Source organism: Phoxinus phoxinus, assembly GCF_949152265.1.
Source record: "Phoxinus phoxinus genome assembly, chromosome: 8".
Lineage (NCBI taxonomy): Eukaryota > Metazoa > Chordata > Actinopteri > Cypriniformes > Leuciscidae > Phoxinus > Phoxinus phoxinus.
The window spans coordinates 36,380,481-36,406,140 of record NC_136883.1 but is presented as its reverse complement, the minus strand read 5'-3'; the positions used below and the strand labels follow the sequence as shown (position 1 = coordinate 36,406,140).

Sequence of the window (25,660 nt, the reverse complement as noted above, 5' to 3'; positions counted from 1 at the left end):
CGTTAATTTTGTGATTGATAATGAGTAATTCTTTATAATTTTTCATAGTTATAAATTCTTAATCTCATTAACTAAGCGAGTGCACTATTGATTACCTAATAAAGAACTATCTCAGTCCTAAATGTGATATTTCCTACTGATCAGTTAATAATGTTGTTTCCATATTAGTTAATAGTAGCTGAAGTGTTAATGTAATACTGCTTGTTTTCCTGCATTACTTCCAGCAGTTACCTATTAATTTGATGGACCATTATAAGTGTAATCACTGTTTTTGTGTTTGCTATAGAAATGTGTGTTTGCCTCTAGGAGGTAAATATGTGTCATGGCCAGTCAAACTCACGTTTTTGTGTTTGTGATAATGCCAAAACATGTAGCAACTAAAGTGATGGGGAGAGATAAAAATAGAAAACGTACAGATATTAGAGGGGCAGATAAGAGAGACCACACAAAAATATATTTTACCTCATAGCAAACATTTCATAATTTTATTGTATTGGTAGGAAAATGCTTACACTCATCTCGGATGAGCAACAATAAAAAGAACAACAGACTGGATGCATTTAAGCACAGAATAACTGAAAAAAAGAGAAAAGTTTTGTCTCTTTAAAAAGAAAACTAAATATTAAGTCTAACACGTTTTTTTTTTTTTTTGCTCTCTGTATCAAATCAATTATAAAAATAAAACTTTAACCATAGAATATGAAGAAGAGATTCAAACTTCTTTAAATTCATGACTAGTAAGCAAGCAAGTCAGAGCAAGCAGTTAAATGTGCTGTATTGCATTCAATACAACAGAATCATTCTGTGCAAAATCAGAGCACAGCATCTACAGGTCTGTGCATAGTCATGCTGAAAATGTTCACGCTTCACATGCAAAAGAAAAACATCACAATAATTCAAATGTAAGTAGTGCTTTGACTGAGGATTTACCAACATAGTATGTACAGACTACACAGACATACAAAGAACATAATATGCAGGAAGACTGAATAAAAAGAGAAGCCCCTTCATGACTTTGTCATACTATGTAGTTTGAAAAAAGCAGACAACAACGACAAAAATGTCTCCAAGAAATTTCCATTACAGTTATTTTTTCACCTTGAGACAACACACATTTTGAACAACATATTTTTTCAAGCATGACAGGGATCACATGTATATAAAATAATTAGTTAGAGACAGCACATGTAGGAGACAGTGTTATATGGTATATGTACACAGTTCTGGAAGTGTCCTGCTACATGAAATACATGCACAGTAGGAGAGATGCGAGGTCAAAGCCTAAGCAGGAAGAAGACCTCCGGTTCGGAAGGGTTGGAGAAGTCAGGAGGGAGTACAGAATCGTCGTTATAGTAGCGATCTGTGTATCCGTATCCGTAGCGTAGCGAAGTGCAGGATCCTTCAGGCAAGCCTCGGGTCTCCGGACCCAGTTGGTCCAGGTAACCAGCGATATAAGAGCCTGTCGAGTGCCTATTTGGAGGAGGATTTTGGGAGGAGACTGGCTTATTGCGGAGAACTACTTCCATGGCACTCTGGTGTTTGGAGGCCTCCTGTTGTCTCTCACGTGCACGACTGGCTATATGACGTACACGACTTTGACTGCGGGATGACAGTCGCCTTGACAGGAATGGAGGAGGGTCTTCATGATCATCGACAGCGCTCTGAGAAACCATTGAAAGAGGTTTCGGGGCGGGTTGAGAACAAGAAGGGAGGGGACGCGTATAATCTTCATGTTCTAACGTCACAAGCTTGCGAAGCTGCTCAGTTAAGGGATCGGTGGACTTAGGACGACCGGACAACCCACACATCCGTCTTTGGTCTCGCATCGCAGGAGTGACGAAGCTTCGGCTGATTGACTTGTACTTGCTCTGAAAGTTGCATGAAATGTCCTCGGAGGTCAGGTCTCCCAGGCTCTTGGACTTGGAAGAGGCAACTGGGGAGAGTCCGTTGTGGATCTGAGGAGGTACGGGAAAGACTTCTGGCTCTTGCAGTTCAACTGAAATCATGTCGTAGTCTGAGACGGGTGTGTATAAGTCCCTCTCTAACAACGTATGGCAGCCTTGAGTCTTCGCAAGACATTCTGAGGACGAAGAGCTTTTGTGTAAATGCTCTGCCCTGCTGACCGAGCTGTTTTGGTCTCTTGTCTCCTGAGGCCTCGCCTGATCTCTTCGGTGACTTCCAAGTGGAAATCTCCCGGTGTCATTATAACAGGTAAACTTCCTTGGCTGGGATTTGCCAGTAAGGTAGGTGCTAGAGAACAGATTTTGGCGTTGAGAATGGTGTCTTTGAAAGGGTGATGTGTTTGTGGAGTATGAGTGAACAGGAGAGGGAAGGTATGAGGGTTTGTATAGATGTGTTGGTTCGTGATATGGGGAGGTCTGGTTTAAGCCTTGAACACTAGTGAAATCTCCAGTCGAAGGGGTCAGTGTGTTGTCTAAGGGATCCTCGTCCACATTGATCTCCACCTCCATCAGACTGCTGCTTACTGAGTCCTGGCACAGCAAGAAACGGTCTGAAGCCGTGCTGTTAAATGAGGTTTCTCTGTAACCTTCGAAGTTCCCAGAGAAACCAGTGGATTGGCTATAGCTTTGCTTTAGATTTCCACGTGCGGACCATTCTAGAGGCATCTTGATGGGTGAGGATCCCTTGCTGACCGCAGGAGAGTCAAATAAGTTGTTTTTAGATACAGGAGAAAGCACCTCCTCATCCAAGATGGTAAAGACTTCAGGTTCGGTCGTTTCAGGACTGGAAGGTCTCACGGTTAGCGCTGAGGTTGTGCACGCAGATTTCTGAGTGACTTCTTTTAGGGGAGTGCTGGTAAGCTTGTTGTTGAGATGAGGGAGGTTAGACGGGGGAAGAGAATATTTCAGAGGTTGTGAGTTGGATTGAAGTAGTGTGCTCTGCTCAGAAGTGAGCTCAAATTGGCCAATCAGAGCAGAGATTGAGCCACAGGTGTCATTCTCGTTATCTAGCGAGACAGCGTCAATAAGGCGAGAGAGAGCGCTGTCCTGAAGGGACACTTGACTCTTCAAGTCTTGCAGATCTATTCTCGGAGGGTGCGATTTGGTGAAGGTACCTGAAGAAGAGGAAGAAGAGGAGGTCGTGGAATACGTGGCTGCTTTCGGCGTTAAAATTGTCTTTTTAGGAGCTTCCAACTTGCTAGATTCTCTTTGACTTCCTTCACTCTGTAAGCCACCGTTATTACGTCGATCTGAAGGACCTGACCAGTGGTCTGTCGGCCCTCTGGAAGAACATAATTTATCTGCTTCAGTCTGGGTGAGACCACTTCTTGAATGTTCTTGGTGAGAATCACTCAGACTTTCCCTACTGCCCACAATGACCAGGTAAGGAGTTTCTTTTGTATCTTTGGGCTTACAGTCTGGAATGGGGTCAGCAGAAAACGAATGTTCATCAGGCTCTTCGAAGGCAGACGTTTCAAAGAGAAGATCCACTGAGATGGATCTGGGTTTCTCATGGAGGAAGGAATCTGTGGAAGACATTTCACAAGAGATGATTGTCAGTAACTTCAATAAACAACAACAAATACATCCTCACAGACCAAATTCCAACACGAAACTTTGTACACCAGACAAATGAAATGTACCAGCAAGTACGACGGTGAGAAGGAAGTTTGATAATGGCACGGTGTAGTTGCATGGGGAACATTGATTTTTTTTTTCAAAAGCTTTATTTTTTCCAAAAGCTTTGATGGGTTACTTTTCGTATGAAACAAAACAAGTTGTTCAAAAACATTGGTGCAATGGCTTAACACTGAAATGTTTTTGGGTGAGTCGACCTGAGTATGGCTTGTGGATTACCTGCAGGGGTTTTCCTAGTCAGTTTTCTACTATAGAGAAGCACAACAGTAAAGACAGAACAAGACAAAGGCAAGTTAAGGTATTCAAGAAAGAAATGCCTGCAAGGTTTAATACGTCAAAGGGACCAGCAGAACTAAATGTAACACTTAAAGGGTTAGTTCACCCAAAAATTACAATTCTTTCATTATTTATTCACCCTTATGTCTTTTCAAACCTGTAAGACTTTCGTTCATCTTCAGAACACAAATGAAGATATTTTGATGAAATCTGAGAGCTTTCCGTTTCCGCTATCGACAGCTACGCAACTACAGCTTTGACGCTTCAAAAAGTTCATAAAGAGATCGTGAATCTAATCCATATATCTATCCATATACCATAATCTAATCTGCCCACCATGCTGTCTGTAACTAATGTTTGTTGCCTCTGTTTTTTATGTTTGTATCGCAAATGTAATGCGATTTGCAACTGCAATCGCTCATTACTTGGACTGGGCAAATGTCCATTGTCCGTTTATGTGTAAATTGTTTGTTATTTACTGTTTTTGTGAAGCGTCCTTGAGCTTGGGAAAGGCACTATATATATTTAAACGTATTATTATTATTATATAAATCGAGTGGTTTAGTCAACATTTTCTGAAGAGACACAAACGCTTTATATATTGAACAGATTTAATTTAGGCTTTTATTCATTTAAACATTGATCAGTCAACACAAACACAAGCTCAACCAAACCTACCTGATGCGCGAGAACTAGGGGGCTTTTACACTGGGCTCGTTTGCTGCGGTCCGAGCCCGATTAATCCCGGCGCCCCCCCCCCCCCCCCCCCCCAGCGTTGGTCTGGTTTCACACTCAACTTGATTCTGGTGTGCTTGCGTGCATTTTACGTCATCGCAAACGTGCACGGCGCATGATAGAAACAGAACACGGGTCAATATATTGTGTTTTTTATTAATTCGGAGCTATTATGCGCAGCTGAGTGAACAACACATGTTTACTGTGTGTGTGTGTGTGTGTGTGTGTGTCGCATAAGGTGGTCTTCTGCCGCTTGCAAACGGACTCTTTTGAGGATTTCCAAATTTGTTGCCCTGATTCCCCGCGCTATGCGCGAATAGCAAGCTCACTCTCACTTATCCAAGGTAAATCATCAACATACCATCCCTTACATGCATTTTATTTAACTAAATACATAATAATGAGCTAAAACGTATACGCAGGTCACTTTACTTCCTGAACAAGTGCGCACCCGGGTTCCTGTTGCTTTCACATTCACGCCAACCGCGGCACAGGTCGGGAGCAACCGAACTCAGAGCGCCTCCTCCAGGTCGTCTCGGGTTCGGTACCCCAGTGCACACCCGGCTCCGCATGACAGCGTTCACATTAACGTTGATGCGAACCGTGCCCCGTTCCGAACCAAACTACCAGTGTGAAAGCCCCCCAAATCTCATTGGTTCTTGCAGAAGCTCAAACGCGCTGCGTAACACGAGAATGAACCTCATTGGTTCTCGCTCTTCAAGCAAACATGCTTTGAGCTTCTGTTTACCAGAACTGATGTGTGAGTTGATGAATATTTATATGTGAATAAAAGCCTAAACTCAATCTGTTTGGTCTAAACCGCTTAATTCATATTGATTAGTTTTACGATCTCTATGAACTTTTTGAAGCGTCTAAGTTTCAGTTGCGTAGCTGTCAATGGAGGGACGGAAACCTCTAAAATTTTATCAGAAAGATCTTCATTTGTGTTCTGAAGATGAACAGAAGTGAATTATTATTGACAGAATTGTAATTTTTGGGTGAACTATCTCTTTAAAAGGACTGTGGAAACAATAGAGAGCATGTGAAAATGTTACATAAACAGTGAAATTATTAATAGAAGTTACATAATAGACAATGTGCAGTTTTCTCTTCTGAGAGGATAGCGGAAGCTTTCTTATCACAAAGGTGCTGTAGTGTTAATGATTTGAAGAACAGGCAACTGTCAACATCCGCTATAATTATGCCTCATAGCTATAACGGTGGGGATAACAATATCAATTCATGCATTGTGTAACAGCTTTCATTCTGATTCATTAGGACACAGTCCCTAAGCGAATGTCAAGGGAATTATATAAGCAACTGACCAATGATTGTGTCAGATCCAGGATCGGACCCTTTCCTATCTGGAGTGGACAGGCTGAGGTGTGTGTTTAGGAGCTTATCCAGTGGCATTGATGCTGGGCGGTGTTGAAGAGCTCTTCTGTTGCCCGCTCTCCTCTCGACATGGATGGACTGAGAGTCCCCAGTGCTGGGCTTTCTCTCATATGTAGCCTCAGCCAATGGCATCTTGGTCTTTTTGCGGCCCTTGGCAGGAGCGCTGGCAGTCCTCCGGAGGAGATGGTCGGTTATGGATCGTTTACGAGGTGGAACGCCGATGTTTGTGTCCACTGAGGACTTGGAGCTTCTATTAAATAAGCCTCTGAAACCCCGCAGCTGACGACCCTGAGAAACCGACAGGGATAAAGAGACAATTCAGAAGATTATCGAAGCAATTTAGGACACCGCAAAAACACTAAAAAAGCTGGGTTGTTTCAACCCATGTTTGGGTCAAATATGGACGAACCCTACCGTTGGTTTACATTTTTGAATCAAACTTTTTAAAACCTAACAGTTGGGTTTGTCCATATTTGATGGGTTGAAACATGATATAATTTTTCATTCATAATATGAAGCATTATTTGTCCAAAATGGCAAAATGTGTGATCCCAATCTACATTTTTTTAATTAACATGATTTTATGGTGACTTATTGGTACTGGTGGTAACATATGATTCATAAAGTCCCTTGTAGTAAAATATAGTAATTACAAATAATATATTTGCATTTCCTCTTTCTGCAAAAATAAGGAGAGGAAGTTGTTGCTGCAAAATCTACAAACATTTGATAATTCTGAAAATCCCAGGATGTCTTTATGATAAACCAGATTAAGATGTACAGTCTCACACACACACACACACACACACACACACACACACACACACACACACACACACACACACACACACACACACACACACACACACACACACACACACACACACACACACACACACACACACACACACACACACACACACACACACACACACACACACACACACACACACACACACACACACACACACACACACACACACACACACACACACACACACACACACACACACACACACACACACACACACACACACACACACACACACACACACACACACACACACACACACACACACACACACACACACACACACACACACACACACACACACACACACACACACACACACACACACACACACAGTTGCTGTGTCCCAGGATAAATCAAACCATAATCAATAGACAATAACAATACATACATGCAATATCACGTTCATTTCAAACAGTCGACTTCAACATAATCACACGATGACAATCTTTGACAGATTACAGTGACAATACACACACAGCACTTCTGCTCCTGTGCAAACTACTGCGTTACTGACTACACCCAACAGATGGCAGCATGTTCTCTTGAATCATTCAACCATCTCTCATTTCAAGCCTTCAAAATGTAACTATTTCACTGGAAGCAACACAACTGACCAAAACAGAATAACTTGCAAAACAAAAACGGGGACAAAACAAACTGTAAAAGACGCATCCAAACAACTGCACGTTTACAACAGCTTAGTGTTTATAGGCAAGAACACGACGTGACATCGACACATTAGTAGACGCTCATGCAGTATCATGCAGTGCACCACATATCCAGGGTACCTTATTAGCTCCTAGCAAGTGCATTATGGTATAGCTTGGGTTGAGGACTAAAGGACTCCACTGGAAGGTAAAAAGGTTGGAGGAACTTCAATAAAATGTCAACGGGGGGAAATATCAATAAAGATATTTTACTATTTCAGATCCTTTTTTTTTTAGATGGAAATGAGAACCAAATGTCACGTTTGTTTACACGGCAGTAGACATGGACAGAAACAACAGCTTGCACAACAGATTGTAATGATAACACCTTTTAATTCAACCAAAGCACCACAGTTCCTGGCGCCTTAGCTATCAATAGCTAATCTAAATATTAAATGTATGAAGAAATAGCGTTGAATTTAAATTGGTAACATGCCCAGTGGAAATGTCTGTGGATCTTCATCAAACTGACGAGCTTCAGTTGTGTGTGTAGTCATGAGCTCACCTTCCCATAGATGTCATGCACTGTGATATGGACAAAAATGGATGCCTCTGTCATTCCCTCCAAATAAACGTGTCTGTATCCTGTGGGAATGGGGAAGAGGAGCAATGATTGAAAATGGGATGGAAGAAAGGCATTTACCGTACATGCTATTTACCAATGACCCTGAATTAGGGCTGTAAACGATTAATCGCGATTAATCGAATCCAAAATAAAAGTTTGTGTTTATATAATATATGTGTGTATTGTGTATAATTATTTTGTATATATAAATACACACACATGCATGGATATATTTGAGAAATTTTTGCATTTATATACTGCATATATATTTGTATATGATTTATATTATAAATAAATAGTAACTATTTATACATGCATGTGTGTTTATTTATTTATATATATACAAAATAATTATACACAATACAAACACATATATTATGTAAACACAAACTTTTATTTTGGATTCGATTAATCACGATTAATCGTTTACAGCCCTACCCTGAATCCTTCATGATCACGTCTTTTTTGTCTATAATCTGCTTATATTAGTTATTTAATAAGTGATCTGATTATGTGACTGCTGTTCACACACACTGAATGTACAGTACATTGTTGTTTATTAAACTAAAATCACTTTTATGTCCCAGAGGTGAGCTTATTGCAACAGTTCCCACAAAAATGCTGAAAAATTATGCAAATGTGAAAATAATGCCTGTTACGTTCCCAGATGCACGCTAAACTTACAGCACGTGCACTGCATTCATCACTGTGGAGATCGTGAGTTTAGTGCGCAGTTCGCTTTCGAACATGCAGCGTAACAAACTATATACTTATTTAAACAAATCGCAGTCTTTTGCGATCTGATAGAGACACAAACATATCACGCTTTAGATTTGAGTTAGTTTGACAGATACTTCGCCAAAGCAATGGTGCACATTTTCTGTAATTATGAGAAGTTTTTAAATTATGAAACTGTGACAGGACAGATGCCAGAGCCTAGGTAATTAATGGGAAACAACATAATTCATTAAAATGCATATTCATGTATATAATTTACAATAACATATTGGATATGCACTACACAACCAACAAATCAGCCACAAGTTATTATTATTGTCAGTTTCCTAGTTTATCAAGGAGACAACAGCGTCAGTGAAGAACATGTTTGATGAAATGGCACATGTGAAGTTATGTGAAAACATTATTTGTCGATTCAGAAAAATTACAGTTTAGAAAAAAATGACAATTCTCCTCGGTTGCATGTATATTCACTTTTAGAGGACAAATTTAAAAATACAGTATTGTGTTGTAACAGTTTAATTTATTTTAAAGTGTCCAAGACACACAGGTGAAAACTCAAAAAATTTGAATATCATACAAAAGTTCATTTATTTCAGTAATTCAACTTAAAAGGTGAAACTAATATATTATATAGACTCATTACATGCAAAGTGAGATATTTCAAGCCTTTATTTGTTATAATTTTCATAACTTACAGCTTATGAAAACCCCAAATTCAAAATTAGAATATTGTAAAAAAAGGTTTTCATAAGCTGTAGTCCATAATCATCAAAATTATAACAAATAAAGGCTTGAAATATCTCACTTTGCATGTAATGAGTCTATATAATATATTAGTTTCACCTTTTAAGTTGAATTACTGAAATAAATGAACTTTTGCACCTGTATACTGTAGAATACGCTTTACCTGGCATGAGACTGCTGAAAGCCACGGTCCTCTGACCCACAAAGTCTCGTCCAATCGGGTCGTGATCCCAGACCAGGAAGCGCACGAGAGCCACGTCAGGCATGTGAAGAGTGAAGGACACAGTCTCTTCCCACACGGGGTTAAATCCTGCATTACCAATCACACCACAAGTTAACAAAGGTTAACACCGCCTTCAAATAAGCAGAACAAAACCCTGGACTCATGAAGCCGTACCGTTATCATCCACAACCCTCGTCTGCTCTTTACAGCAATCCACCGGGAGACCAATGATCTCCACCTCAACGAAAGGATCAATGATCTGTGAATGAAGTCCACAAGCGTCAGATACACTCATTGCGTTTTGAGTTACGAGTGGCAACTTCCATTCAAAAAGACTGAAACCAATCATTTCAAATCATAAGGTCGCCCTACAAATAAAGCGGATCCGTCAGAGCTGTCAATTTCCCTTCATGTTTTATTCTCAGACATCGTGAGAATAACGTAACATGATGTATTTTAACGTGACATGTTATAACAAGAATATCTATGGCAAGAGCTCTTTTCAGTTGCTGTATCTTTTCCTCATGATTGTTTAGTTTTTTTCACTTTGCAATCCGGTTTAATAGTATGAAAAAGTACAACATATACTGCACATGTGTGGTCTGTTCTCCCCATTTAATTTACGTTATATATTCCATTGATAATTCACTGGTACACTCTAAAAAATGCTGGGTTGTTTCAACCCAATTTTGGGTCAAATATGGACAAACCCAAACGTTTATTTTTAACCCAACGGCTAGGTTTGTCCTAGCCTGGGAAAACCCAGACCACTTCCGGCAAATTTAGATTTGCTCTGCAAGTGGGTCTGGCAAAGAGCCCATTGAAACCCATTTCCAATCCGTCGAAATCGCGGCACCAATCAGAAACGTTGGGGCGGGCTTTACACGATGACGACAGAGCAGAGACGGTGACGCAGATTTTGTACATTACAAAGATGGATGCTGCTGTGGAACATCACAACATCACTCGTTCGAATCAGCTATCGCGTCTGTTTCAAGCGATTTAAAATTGTAATTTTCGTTAACACAAACAGAGAATTGCTGAGAGTCTCGAGATGTTTCTCCGTCGCTCTGCATACGTCATGTCATTCATCGCTCTGATTGGTTTTAGATCTATCCGACGTCCGTTGGTGACGCCCCTGTGGAAATGAATTGTCTATGGAGCTTTGCCAGACCCTAACTCAGTTACAACTGAGAGTGGTCTGGGTTTTCCCAGGCTAGGTTTGTCCATATTTGACCCAAAATTGGGTTAAAACAACCCAGCCTTTTTTAGAGTGTATACACAAAGAATCTCTCGTTTTTCTCCTCAAATCCTCACGTCTCTTTCCAGGATTGTTTCTCACGGGTAAATACAATTTATTATCTGTCAAAATGATGGAAATCACTTTGAAATACTTTCACGCAATGCTGAAGTTAATGAACACTTTTGATTAAGGCAACGTATGTTACATACAAATATATATATGCAGGTGAAACTCGAAAAGTGAGAATATGGTGCAAAAGTTCATTTATTTCAGTAATTCAACTTAAAAGTTGAAACTAATATATTATATAGACTCATTACATGCAAAGTGAGATATTTCAAGCCTTTATTTGTTATAATTTTGATGATTATGGATTACAGCTTATGAAAACCTTTTCACAATATTCCAATTTTGAATTTGGGGTTTTCATAAGCTGTAAGCCATAATCATCAAAATTATAACAAATAAAGGCTTGAAATATCTCACTTTGCATGTAATGAGTCTATATAATATATTAGTTTCACCTTTTAAGTTGAATTACTGAAATAAATGAACTTTTGCACAATATTCAAATTCTTTGAGTTAAACCTGTCCGTTATTATGGGAACGAATCGTGCTTTAGGGGTTATTTGGTCTGTTGAAAGTACCTCGTTGATACTTATACACTTTTAAATGTCCTTTTAAATGTGCAATGGTTGAAAGGTGAGTAGAATAATGTCTTCTCATTGTGCCATTTAAAAAAAAGACGTATTATTGCGTTCATAGAGCGAGCCGTTCACTGATTGTTTACAGCTTATCGGAAGTTACAGCCATAATACTCGCGTAAAGCGTCATGTGGCGCAGGAATAAGGTGTATAGGAGATGTGCTATCAGAAGACGCCCGCTCACCTCTCCACGGTCCCCCAGCATTGAGTCCGGGGGTTTGGGCAGCTGCTGTCCACTAATGATCTTGATCACCAGCTGCTTCTTCGGATTGGCAGGGAGCGGGTCATCGTTCAGTGGGTTAAAGGCTCCTGGGACAGAGTTGCAGAGAACAGACGTACTTGAAAAGCATAAAGCATTGTGGTTATGTATTGATTTAACAGTACTTTGAGTGCATGTGCGTACCTTTGCACATCAGGCCGGGTTTGAGCACATACCCACTGCCTCCGTTCTCCATGAACTTGGCTCTGTTCAGCTGCATCATACGACCCTCCGTCTGGTAGTTTAAAGCCACTGTGGGGTCAGCGAAGGACAAACATTATTCCTTCCTTCCTTTTTACCTCTGCATCCTTCATTCATTTATTCATGATTTTATTCTTGGAAATAATTGCATGATTTATTCAGGTGTGTAATGCTAAATAAACTGGATGGCTAACACACTATGAAGTTTCATCATGGCCTGGTAAACATTTTATTCAATAAACAATCAGGGAGCAGAACTCAGCTGCGGCTCCACAAGTTCCAATTTACTCTGTTTATTGGACCCTTATGATGGCGTGCACACACACACACACACACGCGCGCGCATACACACACACACACACACACACACACGCGCGCGCGCGCACACACAAACACACACACACGCACACACACACACACACACACGCGAGCGCGCGCGCACACACACACACACACACACACACACACACACACACACACACACACACACACACACACACACACACACACACACACACACACACACACACACACACACACGTTAATTTCTGATTCTCTTCCTTTTATTCAGTGAGGATGATTGATCAAACGTGACAGTAAAGACATTTATAAACTTAGGCTACAAAATATTTCTGTTTTAAATAAATACTGTTCTTTTAAACTATTCTATTTTTTTTAACTTCTATGCATCAAAAAAATGCTGAAAAAAATAATCACAGTTTCCACAAAGGTATGAAGTAGCACAACTGTCTTCAACATTGATCATAATCATAAATGTTGAGCAGCAAATCATCATATTATCCTGATTTCTGAAGGATCATGTGACACTGAAGACTGGAGTAATGATGATAAATTCAGCTTTGATCACAGGAATAAATTATATTTTAAAACATATTACGGTAGATTTTTCCCCCACAACATTACTGTTTTTACTGTATTTTCTAATCAAATAAATGCAACATTGTTGAGCATAAAAGCCTTTAAATACTGTATATTTGCCAATTTTGAACAAAAATGCGAAACAAATGCGCTTTCTCACTAGTACGTCTCTGCGCTTTGGCCCCCAGTGCATGTGTGTTTGTCTGTGTAAAAGCTGTGTCACTCTCTTGTGAATAGTGCGTGTGTGTGCATGTGAAAAGTGCATATGTGCATTTTCTTAAATGACTTTATACATGCAGAACTGCACGAGTCGGCTAGCGTGTCACTTCGTCTGCACAACCGAGACCCAGATGACATGTGGATGACATGTAATGCATACAACATTACAGAGAGGGCTGCTAAACACACCGCATGTGCAAACACACACACAAGGAGAGGTCAGTAGGTCAACTGGGTCAGACGTGCATTTGCCAAATTTAGATATTATGAATATCATGCATGGGCATTTTTGCATGTATGCATGTTTTTATTTATGTGAATGTATGAGTGTCCATTTATCTGTGTGTGGACATCTCTCTGCATGTCTTTCCTCACCTAGTTGGCAACCCACGTTCCAGTACGTTTGTGGGTTAAAGTTGCTGGAGTCGATCCGGTAGGCGGAGGGATAGATCCGAGAGAGCTGTCGCTGGTTAAAAGTCAGGAAGCGCTCGGATCGATGGTGCACCAGATGCTGCGCTCGTGTCTCACTGAACGACAGAACATTAAAGGGCGATCCTGAGGGGAAGAGTGTGAGAGAGTCTGGGTTAGATGCATTCATATTAAGCGTAGCGTTAGCTCTGGCGGGTCACGTTAGTCAAGCTCGCATCAGTGACTGTCAGCTGATCCACGTCTACCTATAGGAATACGACGCTTATCACTGTATACATGTATAACTCCTTCAGTATTATCAGCAGCGATCGCGTTTCTCAGGAGCGGATTACCCTCCTCCCTCCCCAGCTCCTCCTGTCCAGTCAGGATTTGGCATTGTGATTCCCCTGGGAGCAGACTAAATTCTCGAATCATGTTGTACTTTAAAATCTTGAATTAATGATATCTGTATTACATTGATGTTGGTTCTGTTCTGTTTACCGTACGGGGGGTTATCGCTGCTCTTAATCATGCTAGGCTACATAGATGCGCGGGGAGTTCTCGCTGAACAGAACTATACCGCCAATCCAAACTGTACACTGTAAAAAATTAAACCGTGATTTTTACGGTCACATGATCATTCAAAGCTCATCACAAGCAGATCTTCCACAGAAATGTAATATTATTATATAGAAGCTGCACAGTCTCATTCACGCAAACATTAAACATCATCATGGTAACATATGAAATTTTAAAAATGCAATAAACATTAATTTAACAACATTAAATATAACATAAAACCCTAATGTACATAACTGATTAGAAAAAACTAAGAAAACTATGAAGAAACATAGTTATTTCAACAAAAATACATCAAATGTGAAGTGTCGCACAGGGAATTGTGGGAATGTCAATAAACGTTTTTTCACCGTAAATTATACAATGACTTGTTCTTTTTCACTTTCAAAAACTGTGAATTGAACGGTATTTTACAGTAAAAGTACATGAAATGTACCATTAGATCTATCACAGTTATTTCCCATTTATAGTACGGAAACTTTCTGTTAACCAATTAACAGTTTTTCACTGTAGCATTTTTACATCTTTTACCGTTAAAATCACGATAATTTTTTACAGTGTATGCTAACTGTCAATAGTATTTGACAATATTGGTCCTGACAGAAATATATATATATATATATTAGGGCTGTCAAAATGAATGTGTTAACGTATGCAGTTCATTTCTTCTTTTTAGGGTAAAGAGTCAGTGCGTCAGTCTTAAAGTGACAGTAGGCTAATAAACCTGCTTCTGTCTGTCATAAAGGATAGTCAAAGAACAAAAGAAAAAGAGAAAATCTAAAGATTAATCTAAAAAAAACTTTTTTTAATGGAATATACAAAAGGGTACAGAAATATTAATGAATGTATACATTCCTTTTTTGTTTTCTTTTTTACAACTACTAAGGGTGGACACAAACATGAACGATTAATCTAAATTTAATTTATAATTTATGCAGTGAAGACTGTGAAGTGTCTGATAACTTTATTCAATTTCTGCATATTTCCCACCTGTTAGATCTACCTGAAAACCTGGAAAAGGTTACGTGGATCAAAAACAATGAAAACAATAACCTTTTGTGCATTTTGACAGAACAAGTAAAAATGTGAACCGGTCTAACAGGGCCGATAGAAAATATTGAGCCCTGATATATTGAAGCGCACAGGTAAATGTGACATTTATTAAATAAATAAATAAATATAAATAATATAAAAAGAAAGATTTCTCACCCTCATCTAAACACTCCTGAGAGGCCACAGAGTTGGTGAACACCACCAGATCTGACAGATCTCTGCTCAGCTTTATCGTTTTCCTTCTCCTTCCACCTCTGGAGACACACAGCAAAATATCAGAGGATTGAGAAACATCTCACAACTACAGATGAAACTGGAACAATGAGAATATGGTGCAAAATTTAATTTATTCCAGTAGCCTTTTCACATTATTCTAATTTTGAATTTGGGGTTTTCATAAGCTGTAAGCCATAATCATCAAAATTATAACAAATAAAGGCTTGAAATATCTCACTTTGCATGTAATGAGTCTATATAATATATTAGTTTCACCTTTTAAGTTGAATTACTGAAATAAATGAACTTTTGCACCATATTCTCCTTTTTCCAGTTTTCATTTGCTCCAGGTCAGATGCACAATACATAGACAATAAATTATTTTTTTAATCAGTAAAATACAAGCAATTTTTTTGTTTACATAAAAATAATAAGCAGCACAACGGTTTTAAACATGGATAATAATCATAAATGTTTCTTGAGCATCAGATCATCATATTACACTGATTTCTGAAGGATCATGTGACACTGAAAACTGGAGTAATGATGCTGATAATGAATAAATTACACTTTACTATATATTCACATAGAAAACAGTTATTTTAAGCTGTAATAATATTTCACTGTATTTACTGTATTTTTCTAATGAGCGCCGTTTTGTTGAGAGACGATGAGAGACGTCTTTCAAAAACATTAAAAAAATCGTACAGATCCCAAACGTTTGCTCTCAAATAAGATATAAACGAAAGAAAAATGAAAATGTCCTCATGATTATTCAACGCATCTTCCAGCAGCGAGAGGTTTGCGATGCAGATTTACGCTCGAACACGAACAGCGCTCGGTTAAATCAATCACACAGACGTCATGGCCGGGAGATTAGAGATGAGAAAAGCCCCTCGCAGAGTGACAGCTTCATTATAAACGACTTTCCTCGTGGTGTTCATGTAACCCATTAAGCATACAAATGATGGCAAACCCTCATTAACATAAAATGACTGCCACATTATGGGATGCATGTATGAAAACAGTTTGTGCTTGTGTTTATTTCAGCATGTCTCCTACACTGTAAAAAAACATTTTCATGATTTGTTATCACAACTTTTTATCTTTTGTCAAATCAACTTCGATCACTAATGTGTGAAGATAACTTAATATTTTGAGTTTCTGTTTATTAAACCATTCTTCTTCATTGCATTAACTCAAATTATCGCCTCAATAAACGAATAATTACTGCTTATTAATGAGGTAGAATATGATCATGCAGAATAAAGCATTAATACGTGCTTTATATCAGCCAATATCCTCGAAAAATAACTTTGCTGTGAGTATATCAGCCTGACGTTGTATGCATGACTCTAAACACACCCTGTGAATATTATTATACAGTAATCATTGAATTCATACAGTGAAAGAAACCTCAGTGTTTTGCCTTCAGATTACAACGCTGCAGGTGCTGATCTTATTATAGTTTTCAATGCCCTATTAGCCTATGTTTAATGCATGCACCTGCAATGCATAATAGATGTGAACTTCATGGTAAAATGCTAGCAAAAGGCTAAACAAATGGCAGACGTGGGAATTCTTCTGCTTCATTAGTAAATTATTAGCTTTACACAGCAGGACAATGAATCAGCTCTGAAGCCATAATGGTGGTTAATTGGTACTGATACTAGATAGGCAGTGATACAATAAGACATTATTTATTGCAGTTGGATTGAGACATTGTTTCATGAAATATTTCACGTTTTTTTCTTCTTTTGGTGCGATCTGCCCCCGGTCTCTGACTATTAAGAAAGGTCAGGCAATGAAGAAAACTCTTGATCTGCAAAAAAGGAAGCTTTTTATTAGAATTTACTGGACAAGTGCTATACAGCGAAGCACATCAACGTCTTTGTGGCATCTTTCCAGGTCTTTAAGACTGCAAATATTTAGCATCTTGCTCTGAATGTCAGTGAGCTTTTATAAACTAGGAGAACAAATAAACGTGGAAATAAAAGTCAAATGGTACAGTTTAGTAACAAGGTGTCAAATGGATGCTGTTGCCCGTTGCATATCATGTAGGCAATCACATTCAAAACTTGATTGAAATTTCACACTTGATGTATTTGCATGATTGCTAGTAGCATTTTTATCGTTTTTTGCAGTACAATTGCAATGGGGTCTTTTGTACACACAGGGAACGTCACACAGGACTGATCATGTTTATTTGAATACTCCCACTAATAGATGCAATGATTACATGCTCTTTAGTTCAAAGTATTTATTTAATGCTTTAATTGACTACAGTTTTCACTGCTCTATTAAATGGAAAGAAGAACATCTAGGAACTGAGGTGACACGAGCACGCCTTCTTTATTGAAAAGACAATATAAAAAAGCAAACGTCTTTTTTTTCCCGAGTATTGGGAGAATGTTATTTTAAAAAGTAATAAGTAAAAAGTAATCACTGGGTGTTTCTTCAACTACAGACACAGGGGTTGATCTTTATTAAAAATGTCAATGTTTCTTTTGTTATATGAAGATCACATTCTTGGAAACTTTTTCACCAGTCCTTTATCATTTCTTTTTCTACTTTTTACATTACATTTATGTTTCGTTTTTTTTTTTTTGTTACACTGATTTTCTAGATCCAGATTTATCCATCACACACTGTGAATTATTTCGCTTTAAACTGAGATAATCTAAACAAAAGAGTGAAATGCACATATACCGTTTAAAAATGTAGATTTTTTAATTAATAAATCAAATAAGTTGTGTATCAGAAGTCAGTGTACTCAATTACAGGGTGTCAGTGCAGAGCTTGAGATGAAATATCAAGGTGAACATTACTTTTTTTCTTCTTTTTTTTCACACTGTAAAAAAATGTTGGTTTAACTTAAAAAAGCAAGTTATCTTGTTGCCTTACAATTTTGAGTTAGTGTAATTAAAAATTAATACGATGAAGAAGAATGGTTTAATAAACAGAAACTCAAAATAGTATGTTATCTTCACACATTAGTTATCGAAGTTGATTTGACAAAAGATAAACAAATCATGAAAATATTTTTTTTTTACAGTGCAGTCCAGTTGTAATTTTGTCAAAGTATGCAAAAGGTGTGAAATATTTAATTGCATGCATTTGGGATTTGTAAAATGCTAGCTATATGACATTAGCCCTAGCAAGACATAGTAGTTTATTTAAAATGTAATTTCCACATCATGCTGTTAAATACAATACATGATTTAAGACATGGTAAGCATGTTGGTTGAGAAGAATTAATGAATACATACATGACTATAAAATAAATAAAAAGTAATACATGACTTAATTCATTAAGCTACTTTGAAAAAAGTGACTACATCAGTCTTCAGTATCAGCTACAACCTTGTTTGACCCCATTAGCTGTCAGTATGAAAATATAATTCTATTCTCGGTTGGCTAGCAGAAGCTTGCAGAACATACACATCTCTGACCTGCACTGATGCTGGAGAACAGATGAAATTGTTTGATCGTGGATATACCAGAGTGCTTCTTTGTGTTACTTTAGCCTCCGGTCCGCAACATCCGGAGAAATATATTTTATCAGATTTAACCAGGCTCCCACAAAATGAGAAAAAAAAAAAAAAACTCCTCTTAAATAGCACATTTTCCCAGTGGATGGTGAAGTGGCTATCTGAGACCTTATATCAATGCTCCAACAAACCAAACAAGCTCGGGGTGTCCAACTAGATCATTTATAGCATTAGACATTGATCATCTCTCAATACTGCAGTCTAATCTCTCTCCAAGACTGATGAGTAAATTTAGCCTGGTTTGCTACGCTAAGTGCTTGCTTGAGTAATTGACATCAATACATAGATTGAGGGTTTATCACGGTGATTTTGTGTTTGCATTTGTAGCCCAGTTAATCCATATAGATTATGTGAATATCTTGTGTCAGGAATTTAAAAATAACACTGTATGGTCCCCTTAGACATTATCTTGACTATAAGTAACGTTGCACCTACAAGTCAACTACCAGTCATTCAAGTATTAGTAGACTGTCTGCTTAATATCTGCTAACACTTTATTGTAATGCTCCCCCAACATACATTATAATGACTATAAGTAACTTTGCAAGTACATGCCAACTTATTCTACTAACCCTATATCTAACAGTCTGCCAATACTCTACTAATAGTCAGATGACATGTTGGTGCAACATTACTTATAGTCGTATACTTATATTTATTTATAGGTGCAACAGAATGTATAAAAGGGGACTTTCAAAATAAAAAGTAACCAAATGATATTATTTTAATGAGATTTAATTTGTTAATATTAGCTAGCTACATTATTTAACATGACCTAACAATGAACTATATCTAGTTCAGTCATGCTGGCTGATTGGTCCTTTACATGCCATCTGCAAGCAATCACATCATTACTGCGTGGCACAAGCTGATTGGCCTCTGGTGATCCTGCAGCCAATGAGATTGTTTGCTCAAGATTTAAAAATCTGGTTTATTGTTTGCTGTAAGCTAGTCCTGCAGCGCTATCAGAGTTCCTCTGAAACCCTCCACCTCCCCCAGCTCCACCTGCCTAAGAAGTGGAAAACGTTTGTCAAAAATGTACATTTACACACAAACTGAACACCAACCGCAACTTTCAGACGCCATCTATATTTTTTAGCTCAACTGTCACAGAATGGAAAGCACAGGATTGTGGGATATCAAAGGCACTGAAGGATACATCTATACTGTCTTTAAAATTAGATGAGATGAAGGTATCTCAGGAGACAGGAAGTGAAGCTAACATTGTACTCAGAGATGCCTTAAAGTCCCCATGAAATCAAAATTGAGTTTTTTTGGCTTTTAGTATGAACATGTTAGCCTTTCTATTGTCTATAAGCTAGTGTGCTCCAAAACAATGAAAAAATTCACATTTAGAAGATATACGCATTCATAACTTAGTCTCTCACTTCCGCCAGTATGGATCAGCAATTTTGACAACTTCAGCTTCTCATCAGATTTTCTGTCCAATCAAATGCTCTCTAGAATCTAAAGTGTCCCGCCCCCTATAGACACTGAAGCTGCGGCTGAAATCGGTCACTTGTTCAATGTTCACACATTTATGATTTTCTACATGGTGAATGGCACATGTAGGGGATAGTGCATTATATAGGGGATAGTGAAGAATAACATCCTCCATAGAAGGATAGTGAAGGATTCAGACAGTGTAAATATACTTTCCATCGAGGCGAATGAAGCCTGGTTTCACGTAAGTGTCATGCAAAACAGCGCAGTGCTGCGCGCACAGTCCTCTCCAGTCCAGAGACCAGAAAACGTGTCGGACCCATTTGAATTCTGCACAAAATGCTATATTTTAAAGCGATATGTTGGAGATTAGGAGGAGAAACTGTTAGAGATTAGGAGGAAACTCCGGCTTTACTGAGCTCAACAGCTCTGGCCGAGTTGTGATATAAATTAAACGATATTGGCTATTTAAAATAAAACAAAGGGGAGGAGCTGTTCGATATGCCCCGCCCTGTCTTCCTGATTCAGTGGAAATTACGCCAACACATTGAATAACGCTGCACGTTTCAAGGCACTTCAAGGCCTTCAGGATGTGAACAGAGTTTCAACCAGTATAACAAAAAATTAAAAACAATACGTACCCTAGCTTTAACTAATGCATTAACTAATGTTAACAAATGAAACGTGATTGTAAAGTGTTCTCAAAACATTTATTTTCCACTCATTGTCACATCCACAATTATATTTAGACACAATTAATTGTGCAATTAACTTCTGTGTGTGCTGGTTTAAGTTTGTTTTCCTTTTATTTTCAGACAGATTCGTACCAAAGCAACTAGTTATTATACTGTAGGTCACAAGCATAAGAAATGTATAAATCTTCTAAGCTAAGGTCACTGAATGCTTCAAGACACACAGACACTATTGAATGATTGGATAAGAGGGAGCTATCAATAAATCTGCCACAATAACCCTCAGGACTGTACGGCTGTTTACATATATGGCCTGCACACTGACAGTTTTCTCAAAATAATGAAGTCATTTAAAGCCCCATTTGACTCACTGTATTGATACATCTAGTGAAGGGCTTGTGCCCCTCTGAATAATTAGATGTGAGAATGCCAGAGGAACGTTCATTGAGGTTCATTTATCCATGAAAGCTGTTTGTTCGGGGAAATGCTCTTTCACTGCTCTTGAGGAGTATTTTACTGCAATTTGTCAATTTGAAGTGAAGAACTGACTCGAACCTCTGTGATCTTTGTAGCAAGGGTTAGTTTTCACATGTAGGGATTCTGGTCAACACACCAAAGCAAATCACTGGAGATTTCTCTGAGGCATAAAAATAGGATTTTGAGCCCTATACCGTAGACATCCTTTGATAGTGAAGCTGCTGTTAAAGGAATAGTTCACTTAAAAATGAAAAATCTGTCTTCATTTACTCACTCTCAACTTGTTTCAAACCTGAATGAATTTCTTTCTCCTGCTGAACACAAAAGACGATATTTTGAAGAATGTCGGTAACTAAAAGGTTGATGGACCCCATTGACTTCCATAGTATTTTTTTTTCAGTCAATGGGGTCCATCAACCTTTTAGTTACCGACATTCTTCAAAATATCGTCTTTTGTGTTCAGCAGAAGAAAGAAATTCATACAGGTTTGAAACAACTTTTTAATTTTTAATGAACTATTCCTTTAAGTGCTGTGAGTGGCAGCTGTCCATATTCATTCACACACTTATACGTCATCGTCCTAAATCTCTTTGTCATTATAATTCAATGATATGCCAATTATAATTTCAACGGATGCATTCTGTTTTCAAACCGAGAACATGAATTAACCTTTTCTTATTGGCAATGAATGGCCATTTGTTAAATGCATCCTTAAAGGGATAGTTCACATATAAATGTAAATTGTCATCATTTGCTCTCCCTCATATCGCTTTAAAGCGACACACAATCTTCTGTGGAACACAAAAAAAAAATATTTTGAAAAAGTGTTAATTTACATAAAAGTATCTCTGGAAAGTATCTACAGGTTTGGAAAGGCATGTGGATGAGTAAATTATGAGTTTTGGGTAAACTAACTCTTTTAATCCAGTTTCGGGAGTTTTTGAACACTGGCCAATTTATTCGTCTTTTTTAAAAGCTGCATACTTGCCCTTCACAATCATTTTCAACCTTTTAGTGTCCTGTGGTTACACTGGGATATCGCTGTTTACTCTGTAAATTTGGGTAATCAGATTTCTTCTTATGCTTCTTATACTGATGATTATGACAGTTTTGTATCTCGCCCCAGATGAGTTCGCCATGAAACCTTCTCAGGGTTGATAAACCGATTAAGCCAACACGCTGTTGAGGAGGAATGAGGAGAGATAGCGATTTACAATGGTCTTGGCATATTTAGATAACAAAATCATTCTGTCTCTCAGCCCCACAAATTTCAAGCTCTTAACTGTATAATGAGGAATATGCTGAGAAATAATTGATTGAAAAAATGTCGTAAAAATTTCAATATTCAATATTAGTTGCTTATTAGCATGCAGGGTATTGGCTGTTTATTTACTAGGATATTGGCTGTTTATTTACTTATAAAGCACATATTAATGCCTAATAAAATTCTGCATGATCATATTTTACATCCTTTAATCCTACCCAATACCTAAACTTAACAACTGCCTTACCAACTATTAATAAGCCATAATTAGGAGTTTATTAAGGCAAAAGTAGTAGTTAATAGTGAGAATTGGACCATAAGTGTGACCCAAAAACCATATTAGGTGATCTGTGTTGATCATTTTAGAGATGGTTTTGGCACTAGTTGGTTGACCAGCTAAAACCTGCTAAACTAAATCCGGTTTTCAAGCAAGGCTGGAATTTTATTTGAATCATGTTATAAATAATCTACTATCAGACAGCATAATATAAAATATTCCTCTCACATATTCTGAAGTTTAATTTAGAAACATCACAAAAGATGAACATGTCTGCTGAGGAATACGCCGTTTAAATTTCATGGCTTTAATCTCAATATCCTCATTTCTCTCAGGAAAACATAAAACAAAAGTAATAAGACCCTGCATGCATTTATTTGTAATTGGGATGGACATGTTCATTCAAAACACGACTCTCTTCAATTTCCACATTCGCAGGGCTGTTGGCCAGCTAGTTACCCTCATCGACAGAGGTTGATTTAAAAGGGAGGAATACTGGCTATTTGCCGAACGAGAGAGAGAGAGAGAGAGAGAGAGAGAGAGAGAGAGAGAGAGAGAGAGAACCCATCAACATTCACATGATTAAGTGCAAACATTAAGATGATCCTACCTGGTGAGAAATGCTCAGGATTCATGAACACCAGCTAGCTTTGCTAAACCCATGTTCACTCATGCAAACTGCCAAGTGACTTAAGTAGTTAAGTATTTTGAATCATCTAGACACTTAATGTTGAGCATGAGTCCACCTCCTCTCCTGCAAGCACCCATGTGACTATCTGTCAACACGTATTTATATACGTAATCTTATGATGATAATAATGATAAAAAAGGAACTGTCAAAGGACTGAATTACCATTTTACCATTACCCTTGCCATCCTTTTATTTACTGTCTATTTTGTGTTTCTTGCTGTCCAGTCATTGATGCAATTAATCAAAATGACCTCATTTAATTAATAAACCAAATTGCCCCATAACTGAGAACAAAGAAATTAAATCATTGTTTAATTGTCTAGGAAAGCAAGACTTACTGTCACATTATTTGCAGTGGATATTTCTCAGGGAGGTTTATTTTTGAAAATCAATTTCTGTACGTACATACACAGCTTCAAATATTGGCTTCAAAAAAGCTATTTAACATTTCTGTAGTGAATGGGCAAGAAAAAATATGCAGTATACATATGAAATATATTGATTTAACACACACTGACTATTTTCGCAATCTCATATCTTGGCATATGTTGTCAAAATGGACTTCTTTAAATAAACTTCTATAAATTCAGGAAACAGCTAAAAATATATAATGTAACATGCTAAATTGGTAATTTAGGAGGATTTTGATATGTAGCTCATTGTGACGACTTGCCCCAGTCTCTCGAGTGCCGAAATTATAACATTCAAAACTGAACACCTCTGTAATCGTAAAACCAATATTACAAGATCAGATATTGTGGAAGTTGATACAGTTTGTGTTGCATATGTTGGAAAGCTTTTTCAGCAAGATTTATTATCAATTTTCAGTTCTGTGCTGCAAATAAATATAATCTTTCATATGGTTTCCTATCTCTCTCACCATTTCCAGAGATTAAGATTGAACATTTGAATGGGATGTTTCTGAAAGTGAGAAATGGGTGACATTAGAAAGAACATAAATTACATATGACCTAAGTGGAAAACTGACATCTTCAATCTGAAACACCCGAGGAAAAGGCTGATTTCACTATTAGATTAAATAGCACTCAAAATTATTTTGGTCTCTTGTTAAACTTAATTAAGCAAAATAAGCAAAAGTAACACAATTGTTTAATATTTTGTCACAACTTAATTTAATTGTGTTCAATCAACCTAATATATTTAAAATGGAAGTTTACTTCTATTCATTTGTGTGAAAACCCGCCCATATATGACGTATGAACTATATTCCGAGTTTTCTAAAGCCAATCCACCGTTTTCATGACAGATCAATTTGAAAGGAACACTACCCTTTTTTTGGGGAAATACAGGCTCATTTTCCAACTCCCCAATTAAACGGTTGAGTTTTACCGTTTTCTAATCCATTCGGCCGATCTCCGGGTTTGCCGGTAGCACTTTTAGCATAGCTTAGCAAAGATCATTGAATCTGTTTAGACCGTTAGCATCTCTCTCAAAAAAATTACATCGTGTACTAAGACCGAAAGAAATGGAAAAGTTGCAATTTTCTAGGCCAATATGACCAGGAACTATACTCTCATTCCTGCGTAATAATCAAGGAACTGTTGCCGTACCAGCAGCGAAATGATATTACAAACTTAGTGCCGGTCACGTTGGAAGTTACCGAGCTGGGGACTATTTTCAGGCGCTGTGTAATATCATTGCGCTGCTGGTACGGCTGCACAGTTCCTTGATTATTACGTAGGAA

General features: G+C 37.9%; 1 protein-coding gene across 1 annotated transcript in view; it reads right to left on the bottom strand.

The window, feature by feature from the left end:
* Positions 1-183: 183 nt before the first annotated feature.
* plch1 (phospholipase C, eta 1) overlaps positions 184-25,660 on the bottom strand; it is a 115,853-nt gene continuing 90,376 nt past the window's right edge. The window contains exons 15-23 of the mRNA XM_079621614.1: positions 15,501-15,598; positions 13,680-13,859; positions 12,150-12,257; positions 11,931-12,055; positions 9,974-10,058; positions 9,740-9,886; positions 8,032-8,111; positions 5,936-6,293; positions 184-3,487 (exon numbers count right to left, since the gene is read on the bottom strand). Coding sequence (XP_079477740.1) covers positions 1,275-3,487; positions 5,936-6,293; positions 8,032-8,111; positions 9,740-9,886; positions 9,974-10,058; positions 11,931-12,055; positions 12,150-12,257; positions 13,680-13,859; positions 15,501-15,598 — 3,394 coding nt within the window. The 3' untranslated portion in view covers positions 184-1,274. The remainder of the gene's footprint in view (positions 3,488-5,935; positions 6,294-8,031; positions 8,112-9,739; positions 9,887-9,973; positions 10,059-11,930; positions 12,056-12,149; positions 12,258-13,679; positions 13,860-15,500; positions 15,599-25,660) is intronic.